Below are 14536 nucleotides of genomic sequence, written 5' to 3'. Positions count from 1 at the left end.
TTTTGGAACACAAAAGACAAAGGCAAATGTTCTGTTAGCTAAACCAGCTAGGACTTAAATTGCTTTCTGTCTTCTCCACAAAGGTGCTCACGTAAATGAAATCGGCCAATTAGCCAGTGTTAGGAAATACCATAATCAGATCCACAATCGCCGGGCAGGGTCTGGTGCACCGGGAGGTTTTATCTTCCTTCTCACACCTATACAGAGCCCCAAGTGAGAAGACTGCCAGCTGTCAATAAGAGTACTAGTGTATCAGGAGGAGACATGCGTCAGGGATTAAGAGCACTGGATGGTCTTCCAGAGAACCCGGATTTCAGTTTCTGATAACCAGGTGGTAGTAACTCACAACAATCCGTAATTCTAGGCCCAGGACAGCTGACACCCTCCGCTGACCTCCAAGGGTACCAGGCATGCATGTGGTGCACATGCAGACAACACAGCCATACACTTCTTTTCACCATCTTGGCGCCTGTGCAGGCCTGCTGGGAACAGGACTTCTGAAAAGCAAGTGTGTCTGGAAGGCTGTGGTGCAAGGCCGTTTTTGCTGGCTACAGGCAAGGTTTCCAGAACCAAAGAGAACATAGGGCTCTTTTTAAAACTGAAGATATTTATGCCTGGGATGAAAGTGTGTTCTATTTAGACAAAAGATGTGCTTATGTATATAAAGCAAAAAAAAAAAAACAAAAAACAAAAAACAAAAAACAATACAGTGACTCCTGGAGGCAAACCAAACAAACCCAGAGTGATCTGGGAAAAGTAACTCGGGCCCACGGAAACAGTGGTATGGTTCGTGCCAAATTCCAAAGCAACCTTCCTGAAAAGGTCGCTGGACACAGAATCAGTGGGATGCTGTACCCGTCTCTGATTTAAACTAATAGAAAATAAATAAATAAAAGTGAAAAACAAAACAAAAGCTACTCCCATACACAGACAGATAGATTAGATAAAAAAGGAATATTAATGTCTGCTAGCTTTAGAATTACCTGCTTGGCATTTAAAAACACAAATGTTTTTCCTTTGAAGATCTGTTTTCTTTCATGTCGCCCTGACAGATCAACACTTTTACTTCCAATAGCTGGTTCATCAATGGGTGGGTAAAAACTGTAAAGATAACCAAAACATACACTAATTATGTACTATTCTCTATGATTACTATTAAATTCGAAAATGAAGTGACTGATACCAAAAGGGCTGAGTTTCAGTACTACTTGAGCCAAGCACAATGATCTAAGTCTGTACCCGCAGGAGGCAGAAGGAGAGAGTCAGTGCTAATTTGGGGTTAACCTAGCCTACACAATGAAATGAAGTAATTGAGAGAACATGTTACAACATGAGTAACCAGCCAGGGCAACACAGTAACATCCTGTCATAAAAACAAAACAAAACAAAACAAAACAAAAACAAGGAGAAACAAACAAAAGTCAGTACTTTGAGGGTTTTGTTTTGGGCAAAAGGGTTTTATCTGGAACAAAATAACCAAACTGGCTTTTCCTAAAATATGATATCAGTTCCATATATGATAGTATAATGCCTCTGTATTTTCTTAAAATGAATACACTAAGAAAGATGATTGCAACAGAACACACATTTAAAGAAAAATAAAGGTGAAAGGTTGTTAGTGGCACATCTCTTCCTAACCAAGTTCCTTGGTGCATGTCTAGAAGGCACAGTGATTGATTACCTGTGCTGTAAGGTTACCAGCACTACATTCACGAATCCCAACTACCTGTCAGCAAGCATGCTCTATTTCTGAAGAGACACTACTTCATCTCCCAGGATTTCTCACTACAAACATTATTCAGAAATGGCCGTGTAAAGGGCTGACAGAATCTGTAGTCTTCACATAGCCAGCAAGCTATATATGAATGCTAGAGAGCTATGAAGACTCTGCCAACAGGGAGCAGCTTGTTTGAAATAGCTGAGAGAACATGTTACAACATGAGAGTTCTGTACTAACTGAATGGGGACATCATCCTGTCTTCCTTACAATCAGACGTACACATGTAAACTTTGCTATTAGAATATACATGATACAATTAAACAATCTTTTACAAGTCTTCTAAAGATGACTTCATCTATCCCAGAACTGAGAATGCCTTACAGAAACAAGGAATCACAAATCACATCAGCAACACGCAGTGGTGACTGTCTTATTGTTTTTTCTTGATGATCTGCAGAATGCAGACATAACTGTACTAAACAGGATAGCTCTTGCTGCATAATACTACCACATCACGCCCTTGATTTAAATTCAGGACTAGTCAGACTTTTCTCAGAACTAAAAGTATAGTGATATCAAGAGTTACTATAATTTATTTGCTATCCCTTTTACATTTGTTCATTAATATTATTTTCAATTTTATGTTTATATTTATGTTTATGCATGCATACCTACATGCATGTTGGTGTACCATGTATAGGCCTCAACTAGAGTTAAAGACAACTCTGAGTTTATCATCTGGGACCTGGGAAAGAAACCTAGGGTCATCTCTAAGAGTAGCCAGCCTATATAATGAGATCCTGTTTTTTTTTAAAAAAAAAGTACTTGGTTTTAAATATGCAGACAAGATATAAGGATCTACTACTGGGCAAATGACTACATACATTTTAATTTTGTTTGGTGTTTTTCTGAGGCAGTGTCTTGCTATAGAGCATAGACTAGTATCTTCTTTCTACATTGAGTGCTAGGATTATAGAGTGTACCACCATGCCAGCTCTTAACCTGAAATATCTGACTGTCAACTGCCAATAGAAAACACTGACGACTATAATAGGCAGTGAGTTCGGAGTTATTCCAAGTTCTCCTAGAGTAGAGCTATTTCACTGCGGTCCTATGTGTTAAACTGACTAGAAATCTGAATAAAAGAATGATTCCATGGCTAATCCTAAAAGTCCCAACAACAGAACACACACCCAGTAGCAAATGTTTACGAGGCTCTCCATTCTAAAGCAGCCTGAAATCAGTAAAGCCTACTATGACTTATGACTATAAATCATAAGCCGCTGTTATGTACAGGACGTAATGGACTCCCAGAGACAGAGACAGGCTTCTGAAGGATAGTATGATTTGAGATGCTTCCTGAAGCTGTTCTCACAAGGCTGTAAGACTCAAGATAAAGAATAGCCTACTATTGATCAGAATCCAAACTACTGTGTTACCTGATAACCAGATTATAAAATAAACCTCCTAGATTATAATTATGTACATATAAAAATACAAATCAACCATCCATTCAACCAAACAAAAACCCAGAAGAATCTAGTTTTTGGCTAACTTAAACCGAGACCCCCTATGATCAACAGAGGCATGAATAGTCCCTAAAACAAGTACAGTGGAGCCAGGAGTACACACCTTTAATTCCAACACTCAGGAAGCAAAGGCAGGTGGATCTTTGTGAGTTCAAGGCCAGCCTGGTCTACATAGTGAGTTCCAGGCCAGGCAGAGTTATTAAAAAAAAAAAAAAAGATTTGTATTGGACAAATTTACTTGCATTAGGTAGTTTAAAATTGGTTAAAAAAAAAAAAAGAAATTAACTTGCAAAACATTCTAATTTAAATTTTTCCTTCAAGGCTGATGATGCAGCCCAATTGGTAGACTATTTGCCAGGTATACAGGAAGCTCTGGGTTCACTTCCAGCCCCACAGAGACTGAGAACTGTGGAACTTGTAATCCCACCAGCTCAGGAGGAGGAGGCAAGTTGATCACAAGTTCAAAGTCATCTTTTGACCACATGCGTTTCAGGCCAGCCTGGGACATATGAGACCCTAAACCAAAGGCAACAACAGGGCCGGAGGGATGGTTTTGTGTGGAAAGGCACAGGCCACTAAGCTTGATGCTCTGAGCTCCATCTCTGGAACCCAGCAGTGGTAGGAGAGAACCTCCCCTTGTCTGCTGTGGCGCATGTACTTGCACATCTAATAGATAGTAACCCATAGAGATGGGCCATCAACGGTCACAGCCTTACCATGGAAGCTAAGGAAAAGGTCAACATCTTACTATCTAATCACAGGTTATATTACCTCAAAGTATCACTACACAATATATAATTTCCTAAGTTGGTTGTTCAATATTTGACAGAATACCAAGAGCAAATATGAGTATGAACCTATTCAGATATTTTTTACAGTTAACAGCAGCAAGCACTTGTATTAGACAACATACTCAGATTTTAAACACTGTATGTGATTACTAAGACCTAAAATAACTCAGCTAGAGAGTATTAGTCACCTCTGACACTCAGGTGTGCTGTCCTTTTGTTGAGAAAGGGTTTCACCATGCAGTCTGTGCTGACTGTGAGTTCGCTGCCTTCCTTCTGGCTTAGGCCCCTGCTGAATTCTGGGGCAGGAGTATGTAGGCTAACCCTCTACCTCCAGCTTAGCCACATTTTTGCAGGAGGTAACTGAGAGCAGAGTCCTGGCCTCTGTGGCCTGAAAAGTCATCAGTCCCCCATCCCCCACTGCTACAGAGTCTATCAGTTTGAGAGTAATGGGGTACATGGAGGGAGGGAGCTGGAAAGCAGAAACTTAAAAGGGCTGGAGAGAGAAAATGATGCAATAATTTTCTTAAATTATTTTTAAAAAATGAACAAAATTTTAAATTTAAATTAAATAAATTCTAATTTGTAGTTAAATTTTTAATTCAAACTTAAATTCAAATTCTCAACTATGTAGTTAAATCTAAATCACATATTACTGAGATTATTATAATTTCACCTTCTGTGGTAAAATATTTACATAGTTAAAGTAGATGACAACAGTCCTACAAAAACCAAAAATGACAGTAAATGACTTTGGAGTAGACAGAGCTGAGAAATGAGAAACCGGTTTTTTTAGAGACTTTTAACTCAGTAATGCATATTGTAATTTCTGACATTATTAACATGTAATTTAAAAATTATAGAAAGAAAAATAGAAAATAAATCTTATCTGTGATTTAAAAACAAACAAACAAACAAAAAGGTCTTGCTACAGCACTCTGCTTTGGGGCTTCCTCTCCGATGACGCCAGGTACTGAGTCATGCATGCTCTACTGACCACAACTGAGGGTCATTCATTGTCCTTACATTTCGTTATTTAAATATTGACACTTATTTATGATTTGTTCCATAGTGACAAGAAATATTTGACATGGGATTAATATGCATAAAACCAACACCTACTCATTTCTATGCTATATTTTAATATATTTAACATAAGTTACATACCTTTCAATATCTGGAGGCTGTTTCTTAGATTCAACTGCTTTGAGAAATTCAGAAAAGTATTCTGGTTTTATAATTGGACGTCCACAAATGAGTGCACATATAGTCTAAAATGGAAAATCAAATGTAACTATAAATACATACATCTGTAGAACAGCTTATTCAAGAGAAAGTTGTAAGTTATAAACTAAAAAGAGGCAGTTTTACACTACTTCTCCTTTCAAAGCCCTTAATGCACAAAGGAGACACATTCTAAAATAAAAGTCAGTACTTGGTCACAGCTTAGGTCATAGCTTAGGTTTATATGACCATTATAAAAAGACTCAAATTTAGAAAGCCCTCAATCACTATTGCAAAGGCACACACATATCTACATATCTATGTTGGTGAGACTAAGGTAATACTAAACTACAAGGAGTCCACAGTCTTTGTGAACAGAATCTTCAATTCAAAAGAGGAGTGTGGCATCATGAGATGGTATGAGGCCAGGAGAGGCAACCTGGCACAGGAGAGGGAAGATGCTAGCCTTGAAAAGGCAAGCCCATTAGTTGTAGTCCCTGTCTTAGACTGAAAAAATGAGCCCTACGATCAAATACATTTCACATAAAATCTTTTTAAAATGTCAAATCAAAATCTGAAATATAATTTGGTTAGCTTCTGCTTCTCTGAGATAATAACCCACGAAAAGCTATTCCAGCCCAATACAAACATGGGATAGTCACTCGTGAATCCACAGCCATCCTGACAGTTTCAAAGCAAATGACTGTAAGTCTGTGCCTATAACGGAGGGCAAACTGACGGAACTTGATCTGAACACAGAGACTTTCAACCTACTTTAATGGTGACTTTAACTGCCGACATGACAAGGTGGGTACATTCTTCCGTCCAGTTGTTTGCGGTAAGTCCTCCAAGCTGTAAAATAGCTTGATTTAAAACAGTTTTCCCAGAGACATCTAAACAAGAAGAACAAACAACCAAGGGCTCGTATTCTACTCTGCAAGTGAAAATAAGTTACATCACGTTAGACCGTGGAGCTTGTGACAGCAACTTACAAGGCTTTAAAATATCAGTCATCTGAATTTTAATGTATTTTTCCTAAGAAATGATCATTTCTTCAGTGTTGAGTCCTAATGAAGAAAAGGCAATGACACCAATTAAGGTGACAATGTAACCAATGAGGACCCAAACAAGCTGAGTTCCCTGTTACACTTGTCAGGGCCCACAAAACCTCATTGAGTTACAGCATTACAACTCATTCTCGAAGTCTCTTAGAATTTCAAACACAGCTGTGGATTTCAATTCAACTCTGAAGCATCTTACCTGAATTTACTTTCAAACACCCCAAAGGTAACTCTATCTCCTGTCTTCAACGTGCAGGAAAGACCAGTCTGCATTTTTTCTTCATTAACAAAGGTTCCATACTTAGAATTATCTTTTATTGTTAATGTAGGAATTTCATCTGTTTGACTCTGAAAAAAAAAAATCATCAAATGATTCAAAGTCGTTTACTACTTGGTAATTACAGGGTAGATCTCACAAGTTACTAACTTTCTGGGGAAGTGGGAACTAAGTAGACAGACAACGATTCCACTTAGGTGGCCTTCGGGGAAGTCGCTCAGCTAGCATTCCCCTAAGGTCATTTCTTAGAGGCAAGCCTTACCCTGACAACAGATCTCACTGCTAAGACTGCACTTCCTGAGGCACTCAAACCGTTCTTGCTGATGCTTTTCCTTTGGTGCAGTCTGCTTTGTGTTTAACATGCCAGGTGTATCCTCTTCTACACTACCAAAATCATATCATTAAAAAATAACCCGATGAGAATACCAGGTTAAAAGGCTAGAGTTTCTGACTGAACGCAACTGTTTTATTTTTTCTAGATGAATTTCAATAATAATCATTTTCTCCATCCCTAAAAAAAAAAAAAGATTTAAGGCCTGAATTTTTCCGAGCATATCCAGAATGTATACGTACTCTGTGTACAAAATAATAGCTTTTCTTGCATCACAAATACTAACATAAGCACAGGTAGCTAAAAATACTCCATCACCCTTCCCACCTATGGTTGTGATAAAACATACTGAGATCCATTCAGTGGAGCTAAAAGGCACAGGTAAGTCATCTTCCCTTGTAACATATATCAGTTCCTACTCTGAAAATGTGCTACACAAGAAAAGCTGCATACAACCTGCAAGGAGTTCTGGGGCCTCCACTCTTTGCTCTGTTTCTTAGCTGTAAGGATGGAAGTAGCCTCCTATAAGTGTTCCATGGTGTATGGCATGGGCCATAGTTCCAAAATGATGAGCAAAAAGACCACAGATTGAAATCTTAGTCAAAATCTGTATGCCCCTCTTGAATCTGCTTATCTTAGGTGGTCCATCACTATAATGAAGGACAGGATGTTTTCTAACAAATACTCTCTGAATTTCAAAATCACCGGGAAAAAAAGTAAACTATTCAAACAGATGCATCCTATTTCAAAATAAAGACAACAAGAATCCCTAACTATGTGTGAGGTTCTCTGTTGTGTCTTGTTTTGTTTTGTCTAATCTCTAACTAGTAATAGTAAAATAGGGGCTGGAGAGATGGCTTAGCTGTTAAGAGCACGGGCTGTTCTTCCAGAGATCCTGAGTTCAATTCCCAGCCACCATGTGATGGCTCATAACCATCTATAATGTGACCCGATGTTTTCTTCTGGTATGTAGGTGTCCATGCAGATACAACACTCATATGCATAAAATAAATAAATAAATCTTAAAGCAAACAAAAAGAGATAGTAAAATAAAGTTAGCAGCATACCAAACTGGTTACAGGGAAGTTTACTGTTAAGACAGCATGGTTTCGACTGATTGACTGATCATTTTCAATCAGAATGCCACAGTTTTTCCTCCCAACAACGTACTCCACGCCGGCCAAAAGTCGGTATGGTTCTCCTGAGGGAAAACAGAAGTAAATGAATGTAAGGTACACACACACACACACACACACACACACACACACACACACGCATTCATGATACAGGACATACTGTATATTTATTGCAAATAACTCATACTTTTGCTACTTAAATGCTAAGCAACTTGACATTTTGCATGCATTTATTTATATAAATTATATACATCATATGTGAGTTTCTTTTAATATATTTTGCTAGATTTATTTTATGTGTTTTGTCTACATGTACATATGTACATCATGTGTGTGTGTGTGTGTGTGTGTGTGTGTGTGGTCCCTGCCAGTTTTACAACCGGAAGCAGAACAATCCATAAAAAGGCTAAAATGAAGCTCGGTTCAGCTTGACTTAGCCAGTGCTAGTACAAACCTCTAGAGTCTTGATTTTAGCCATATTTAAGCACAGCACAACTTTGAATCATAGTTTCCTGATGACAATAAGCCCAGCCCCATGTGTACGACAAAGCTTAAGACCTGTTTACAGTGAAACTGTTTACAAAGTACACATGCCTTCTTCCACAAAGATGGGTTCTGTTGACTCAGAAACAATGCTCAAGAAAGATAAGGATCTAGGGAGACCGGCTGAGGAGTCAGGATTAGCCTGGCCCCGTGCTAACAGACGTCACTTAGGCTGTTGGAAAGTACAAGTGACATTGCGCATATGGATGCTTTTAATGGACTGAGAAGCAATGCTGGAGATTTAGGGAGGGGTTTGGAATAAACAAACATTATAGTCTGGGAGATCCGGCCCCACAGATAGCAAAGCCCACCAGGTTTTGAAGTGAACTATTTTCCCCAGCATTCCAAGTGGAATCAGACAAGTATCTCCTTCCTTTGAAGAGGTCGGCCTTCAGGTCTAACTTTCCCAGTTTGCCTCGTGCTTATCTGCGCGCACAGGATCTTGTACCATCTCTAACCATGAATGTGTCTGCTGCCCCTGTAAGTCATAAGAGGGCATCAGATTTCCTAGGACGTCACCATGTGGATGCCGGGAACTGAAACTGAGTTCTTTGCAAGAATAAGAAATGGTCTTAACTGCTGAGCCATCTTTCTAGCTCCATGTGCTTTTTCCCAATAAAGCCTCATGAAGAACATGGAAGGTTATCTAAATCCCCCGGAGCCTTTTATCATTTTACGAAGGGAAAACAATACTGAACCAGTACTGTCTCCAGCATAACATAAATGTAATGTATGACAGAACAAAATCACACTATAGAGTTTGGAGTTGATTAAATGATTTTAAAATGTAATTGGGAAAATATCTTTAAAATAAAGCAAGTAAGCTGGACCTTAAAAAGCACATGCCTTTAGCCCCAGCACTCAGGAGGCATAGCCAGATCAGTGAGTTTGAGGCCAGCCAGGCTGATATGGTTGAGACCCTCTCAAAAAAAAAAAAAAAAAGGCTCAAGAAAAAAATATCAAGAACTATTTCATCTACTTTTATTTTCTGTGTATGAGCATTTGCCTGAATGTATGTCTGTAATGTCCGTGCAGCGCATGCATGCAGTGCTCAGAATCCAGAGGATTCACAGTACAGCTGACTTGAACCCAGATCCTCAGGAAGGGTAGCCAGTGCTCTTAGGATGCTGAAATTTATTTATTTTTTTTTAAGATTTATTTATTTATTATATATGTAAGTACACTGGAGCTGTCTTCAGACACCCCAGAAGAAGCATCAGATCTCATTACAGATGGTTGTGAGCCACCATGTGGTTGCTGGGATTTGAACTCAGGACCTTCAGAAGAGCAGTCAGTGCTCTTAACCACTGAGCCATCTCTCCAGCCCTGAAATTTATAATCATATAAAGAAATTTGCCTTGTTAGATAGCAAAATTTGCCAAAAAGCTATAGTCATTAAAAGATATTTCAATGGATCAGAAAAAAAAAACAAAAACTCTAAATTAATACAATTAAGATCAGATTAGATGCAACTATACCTTAGGAAGACTTTTGTTTTACTATTAACAGTTGCATTTTACATCAGTGAGAAAATTACTAATTAAAAAAAAAAGTTGTTACAAGCCTCCTACCCAGTGCAAAGATGCACTGGTGGGAAGGAGCACTTCACAGATGACCTCTACCAGGCACCATTAAGAAGACACCCAGAGGCCCAGGTGCAAGTAAGATGAACAAGTAAGTGATGGAGAGATGGAGAGAAAGAAAAAGAGAAGAATATGGTACAATGAAGAAAGGTGGAACTGGAGACTGGAAAGTAGTGGAGAATGGCCTGATGTGAGTAGCCCACTACACCACCTAAAGCCATGCCTGGGTCCATGGCCCTGCAGCAGTGGGGACCTGTGTTGATTTGCATGGACCATGTTACCACCAAAGGTCATGTGGTCATCCCTGGTCTAGGCTGCCAGCTAGGGCCATGCTGATGCCATGCCAAGGGCTGTGCAGAGCTGGCTCCACCCCTCAGCACCTATGGCACTTTGGAGCTGTCAGGCTGACCAACTCAGCTACAATCCAGGCCAGATCCAGTGCTTTGAGTTGGTTTACCTCAACATCTACCCCATTGATGAGCTGTTGGCGCTCAGGAACAAGCTGGTCCTCTAGATCCAAAGATGCAAGACCTCCACAGCAAAGGGCAACAACCGGATATCCAAGAAGATCCAGTATTGATAGTATAGCAGGAGACAGAGGACTCAAACCAGACCAACTCATAGCAATGAACATTTGCAAGGAAAGCTGTTCGGCCAAGAGGGTATATATACTACATGACACACTGAAGTTTTCAGGGTGAGATTTTGTTTTGTTTTCTTTTGTGAGGGGAAGGTTGCAAGGGCAGAGGGTGGAGGGTGGATATGGAGGGATGAGGAGATGAGCTGTTGAAGTGCATGGTATGAAACTCCCAAAGAATCAATAAAACGCTAAAATAAAGTTGTAAATCAGCAACTGGTGGAGTAATAGCAGACATGTGGGTGACCTGCGGAATTTGGAGACATGGGCTTCTATTACACTTGGAAGAGTAATTATCACAATTAGACAAACAGGAAGAGTCCAGCAGATCCCTGGCATCCTTCTGAACCGTTTGAGTTAAGTACTGTCAATGAGATTTCTGTTTGCTTTATTTCATTTTTGAGAGGAAGTCTCACTACGCTGCCTAACTAAGCTGTCCTCAAACTCAACGTCCACCAGCCTCGGCTTCTCAGGAGCTGGGATTACAGGCAGGAACTATCACACTCAGTTTAGCAGAGAGGAACTTGAACGGTTTCAAGGTAGATACATAAATATTCTGTGAGTTTCTACTGTAACCACCTTACTTGAAAACTAATCCCTTAGCGTCTGATTCCGAAATGCATCTCTGATATTGGTTCTAGAAGCATATTTTATTCTGCTATCATGTTAATAAAGTGCTACCCAGGTGAGTACTGAACTACAGCCTAAAAGCACATGAGAGGCGCTCATGTAGCTCGCAGGCTTCAAACTTAGGTAGTTGATAACTTTTAACTCCGGATCCTCCTTCCTCCACCTCCCAAGTGCTGGGATGCCTGCGCCACCACCTCTAGAAAATTTCTATTTTACAGACACTCATAGACTTAGCTAGGCTCAAGGCTAATTATTCAGAGTCCTCTAAGTTGCGTTCTATCCTTGCAGTGCCCCAACCCACATAGATAATCTTTCAGACTTTATCCTTCCCCTTATACTGTTAGTAAACTGCATCTTCTTAAAGTTCCCCGCAAACAAGATAGAGTCGCAGGCAAGTGCATAATCTCCCATCACCAGTGACTAAATAAGGAGACAACCACTTAACACGTGATAACTTTCACTGCGTAAAAAAATGTGTGGGCGGAGGACTCTTCCCCGAGGGGAAATTCTGAAAACTTTAAAGCGGCCCCGTGGTGTCGCGTGATTTCTCCTAACTACGCTCCGGTCTGCGTGCGTCCCCAGCCTTGGCTGGGCGCCTGGGCAACTCCGCGTGGTTCTTCCCCTCGGTTCGCAGCCTAGCTGGAGCCGGTCTAACCTGGGCACGCACACCCCAACGCCCGAAGTACGGTGGGCTGCCATCCCGGTTCCCACCACCCAGCTTCCGTGTCCAGTCAGCCCCGGCCGCCTAGGCGTCCGCCGGAAGGCGAGAAGGACGGACCGGAAGCGCAGGCGCGCTCTACTGCTTCCCAGCCCCCACCGCCCCGCGGCCGCTCCCGGGAAAGAACTCCCCGCCGCCTCCTTAACGCGCCTACCTGGAGCCGCACCGGCGGCCGGGAGCAGCTTCCACATGGGGCCGGCGTCTCAGAACCCCGCGACGTGCGACGCCAACCGCAGCTGCCCAGCCTGCGCGGTCACCGGGCTGCACCGGCGCGGGCTCCGGGACGTGCGCGTTCCCAGGACTCTGACAAGTTCTTCGGAAAGGCGGGAACCGGCCAGAGCGCGCCGCTGACGGGGGCGCCACCTAGTGCTGAAGATGCAGCAGTGCAGCGCGGAAAGCGTCCTGGCAGGAATGTGATGGACCGAACTGGACGCTTTAATCAATGAACTGTGATGTTTAAAAAGCTCGGAAGTAATGTGGATTTTAAACTAGATGTATCAAAGTGCTGTTGAGTGTATTATTTTCTGTATTTTCAAAAGTTACATCATGTGTAGTATCAGTCAAGATGAAGATTTCATGTCAAAATATGTTTAATCTTTTCCACTGTATCCTGAGTGTATTATACCAGAACCATGTTTACATCTTTATACAATGTCAGGATTTACTGAATAACAATAAGTCCACAAGCTTTTTGCCAAGTAGTCCCAATTTCCCTTAATAGTTGACCACTGGCAAACAGTTTTTTTTTAAAGATTTATTTATTTATTATATGTAAGTACACTGTAGCTGTCTTCAGACACTTAAGAAGAGGACATAACAGATGGTTATGAGCCACCATGTGGTTGCTGGGATTTGAACTCATGACCTCTGGAAGAGCTGTCAGTGCTCTTAACCGCTGAGCCATCCATCTCCCCCCACTTTTAATTATGTATTTATTTTATGTATATGAGTACACTGTAGCTGTCTTCAGCCACACCAGAAGAGGGCATCGAATCCCATTACAGATGGTTGTGAGCCGCCATGTGGTTGCTGGGAATTGAACTCAGGACCTTTAGAAGAGCAGTTAATGCTCTTCACCACTGAGCCATTTCTCCAGCACTGACAAATGGGTTTTTTAATCCAGTTGTAATATTAATAAATCATACATTAAGGGTGTGTGTCCATTAAAGAATGACTTCAACTTCTGGGTGTGGTGATGCACACCTTTAATCCCAGCATTCGGAAGGCAGAGGCAGGTGAGTCTCTGAGTTCAAGGCCACCCTGGTCTACACAGAGAAATCCTATCCAAAAAAAAAAAAAAGAATGACTGCAATAGAGTTACAGAAACACAGCAAGAGACATCAAAGGATCTGGGAAGCTAAAGTATGGAGCTGAAACAGCTACAAGCAGAGTAGATGAGCTCTTACAGAGCATGAATGCATCATTGTTTTGATTGTCAGCACAGAAATCTTCCCACATAGTTGTAATTAACTGTTAGATTACATGTGATATATAGGAAAATGTAAGTGATATTTAAACAGTTGTCTGGTTCTATTGTTTAAAGAAAAATAATCTATACATGTTCTGCAGAAATACTTTTAAAATAGTATTTTTGGTCTGTGTTTGCTAGAATCTGGAAACACATAGAATCTAACACTTAGTGGACAATCAACCATTTACGCTAAGGGACCTCTTCCTTTATATGCAACATAGAGAGCTGAGCTTGAAAATTAAGCTTGCTGTTGTTTTGTTTTGTTGGGAGAGTCTCATTATGTAGCCATGGTTTGCCTGGAACTCTATGTAGACCAGGCTGACCTTGAACTAATAGAGATGTGCCTGCCTCTGCCTCCCAAGCACTAGGATTAAAGGTGTGTGCCACCAGGCCCAGCTCAGTTGCTAAGCTTCTTATTCTTAATTGTGCCTATACTGCAATGCTGTGAGGCACTGAAGACTCATTTCAACCACTTTCCTCACCCCAGAAGATATGAGCCTTGATTTAATCCAAATCAAAAATGTCCACAAGGTACTGCATATTGGCTTTTATAAAGCTAACACAGAATTAACCAGTACTTCAGGAACTTCTAAACAACACTCAATCAGGACAGTTGAAGTTCCATTTCAACTCTGTTCAAAAACAAAAAGAACCACGCAACAAAAATCTAAGGTCGTTTGTTTACTTTCTTGTTCAACTTACTAGTGGATTACAACATGGGAGACCATGAAAAAAAGACATGATATTACAACCACACTGTCAGTTCCTGTCACGTCATTCTGGCCTAGCAACCATTCTCCACAGGCAGGACAACGGTGAGCATTTCCTGTCTACTTCTAGGTCACGGCATGTTCTAAGTGCTTTAAACTTATTGGGAGGTAAAGCAAA

General features: G+C 40.8%; 1 protein-coding gene across 6 annotated transcripts in view; it reads right to left on the bottom strand.

The window, feature by feature from the left end:
- The window catches only part of Nbn (nibrin), a 35003-nt gene extending 22148 nt beyond the window's left edge, over window positions 1–12855 (bottom strand). For 2 of the 6 annotated variants that reach the window (XM_006537970.3, XM_030253593.1), the window contains exons 1-6: window positions 12332–12855; window positions 7998–8131; window positions 6522–6670; window positions 6036–6154; window positions 5205–5308; window positions 984–1101 (exon numbers count right to left, since the gene is read on the bottom strand). In XM_006537970.3, the coding sequence (XP_006538033.1) occupies window positions 984–1101; window positions 5205–5308; window positions 6036–6062 (249 nt within the window). In that variant the 5' untranslated portion in view covers window positions 6063–6154; window positions 6522–6670; window positions 7998–8131; window positions 12332–12855. Of the gene's footprint in view, window positions 1–983; window positions 1102–5204; window positions 5309–6035; window positions 6196–6521; window positions 6671–7997; window positions 8132–12331 lie in introns of all 6 variants that reach the window. The other 4 variants (XM_006537971.2, XM_030253594.1, XM_030253592.1 and 1 more) reach the window with 3 other exon arrangements.
- Between the last annotated feature and the right edge of the window lie 1681 nt (window positions 12856–14536).

The sequence above is a fragment of the Mus musculus genome, chromosome 4 (assembly GCF_000001635.26).
Source record: "Mus musculus strain C57BL/6J chromosome 4, GRCm38.p6 C57BL/6J".
Lineage (NCBI taxonomy): Eukaryota > Metazoa > Chordata > Mammalia > Rodentia > Muridae > Mus > Mus musculus.
This window is presented reverse-complemented; position numbering and strand designations above follow the sequence as displayed.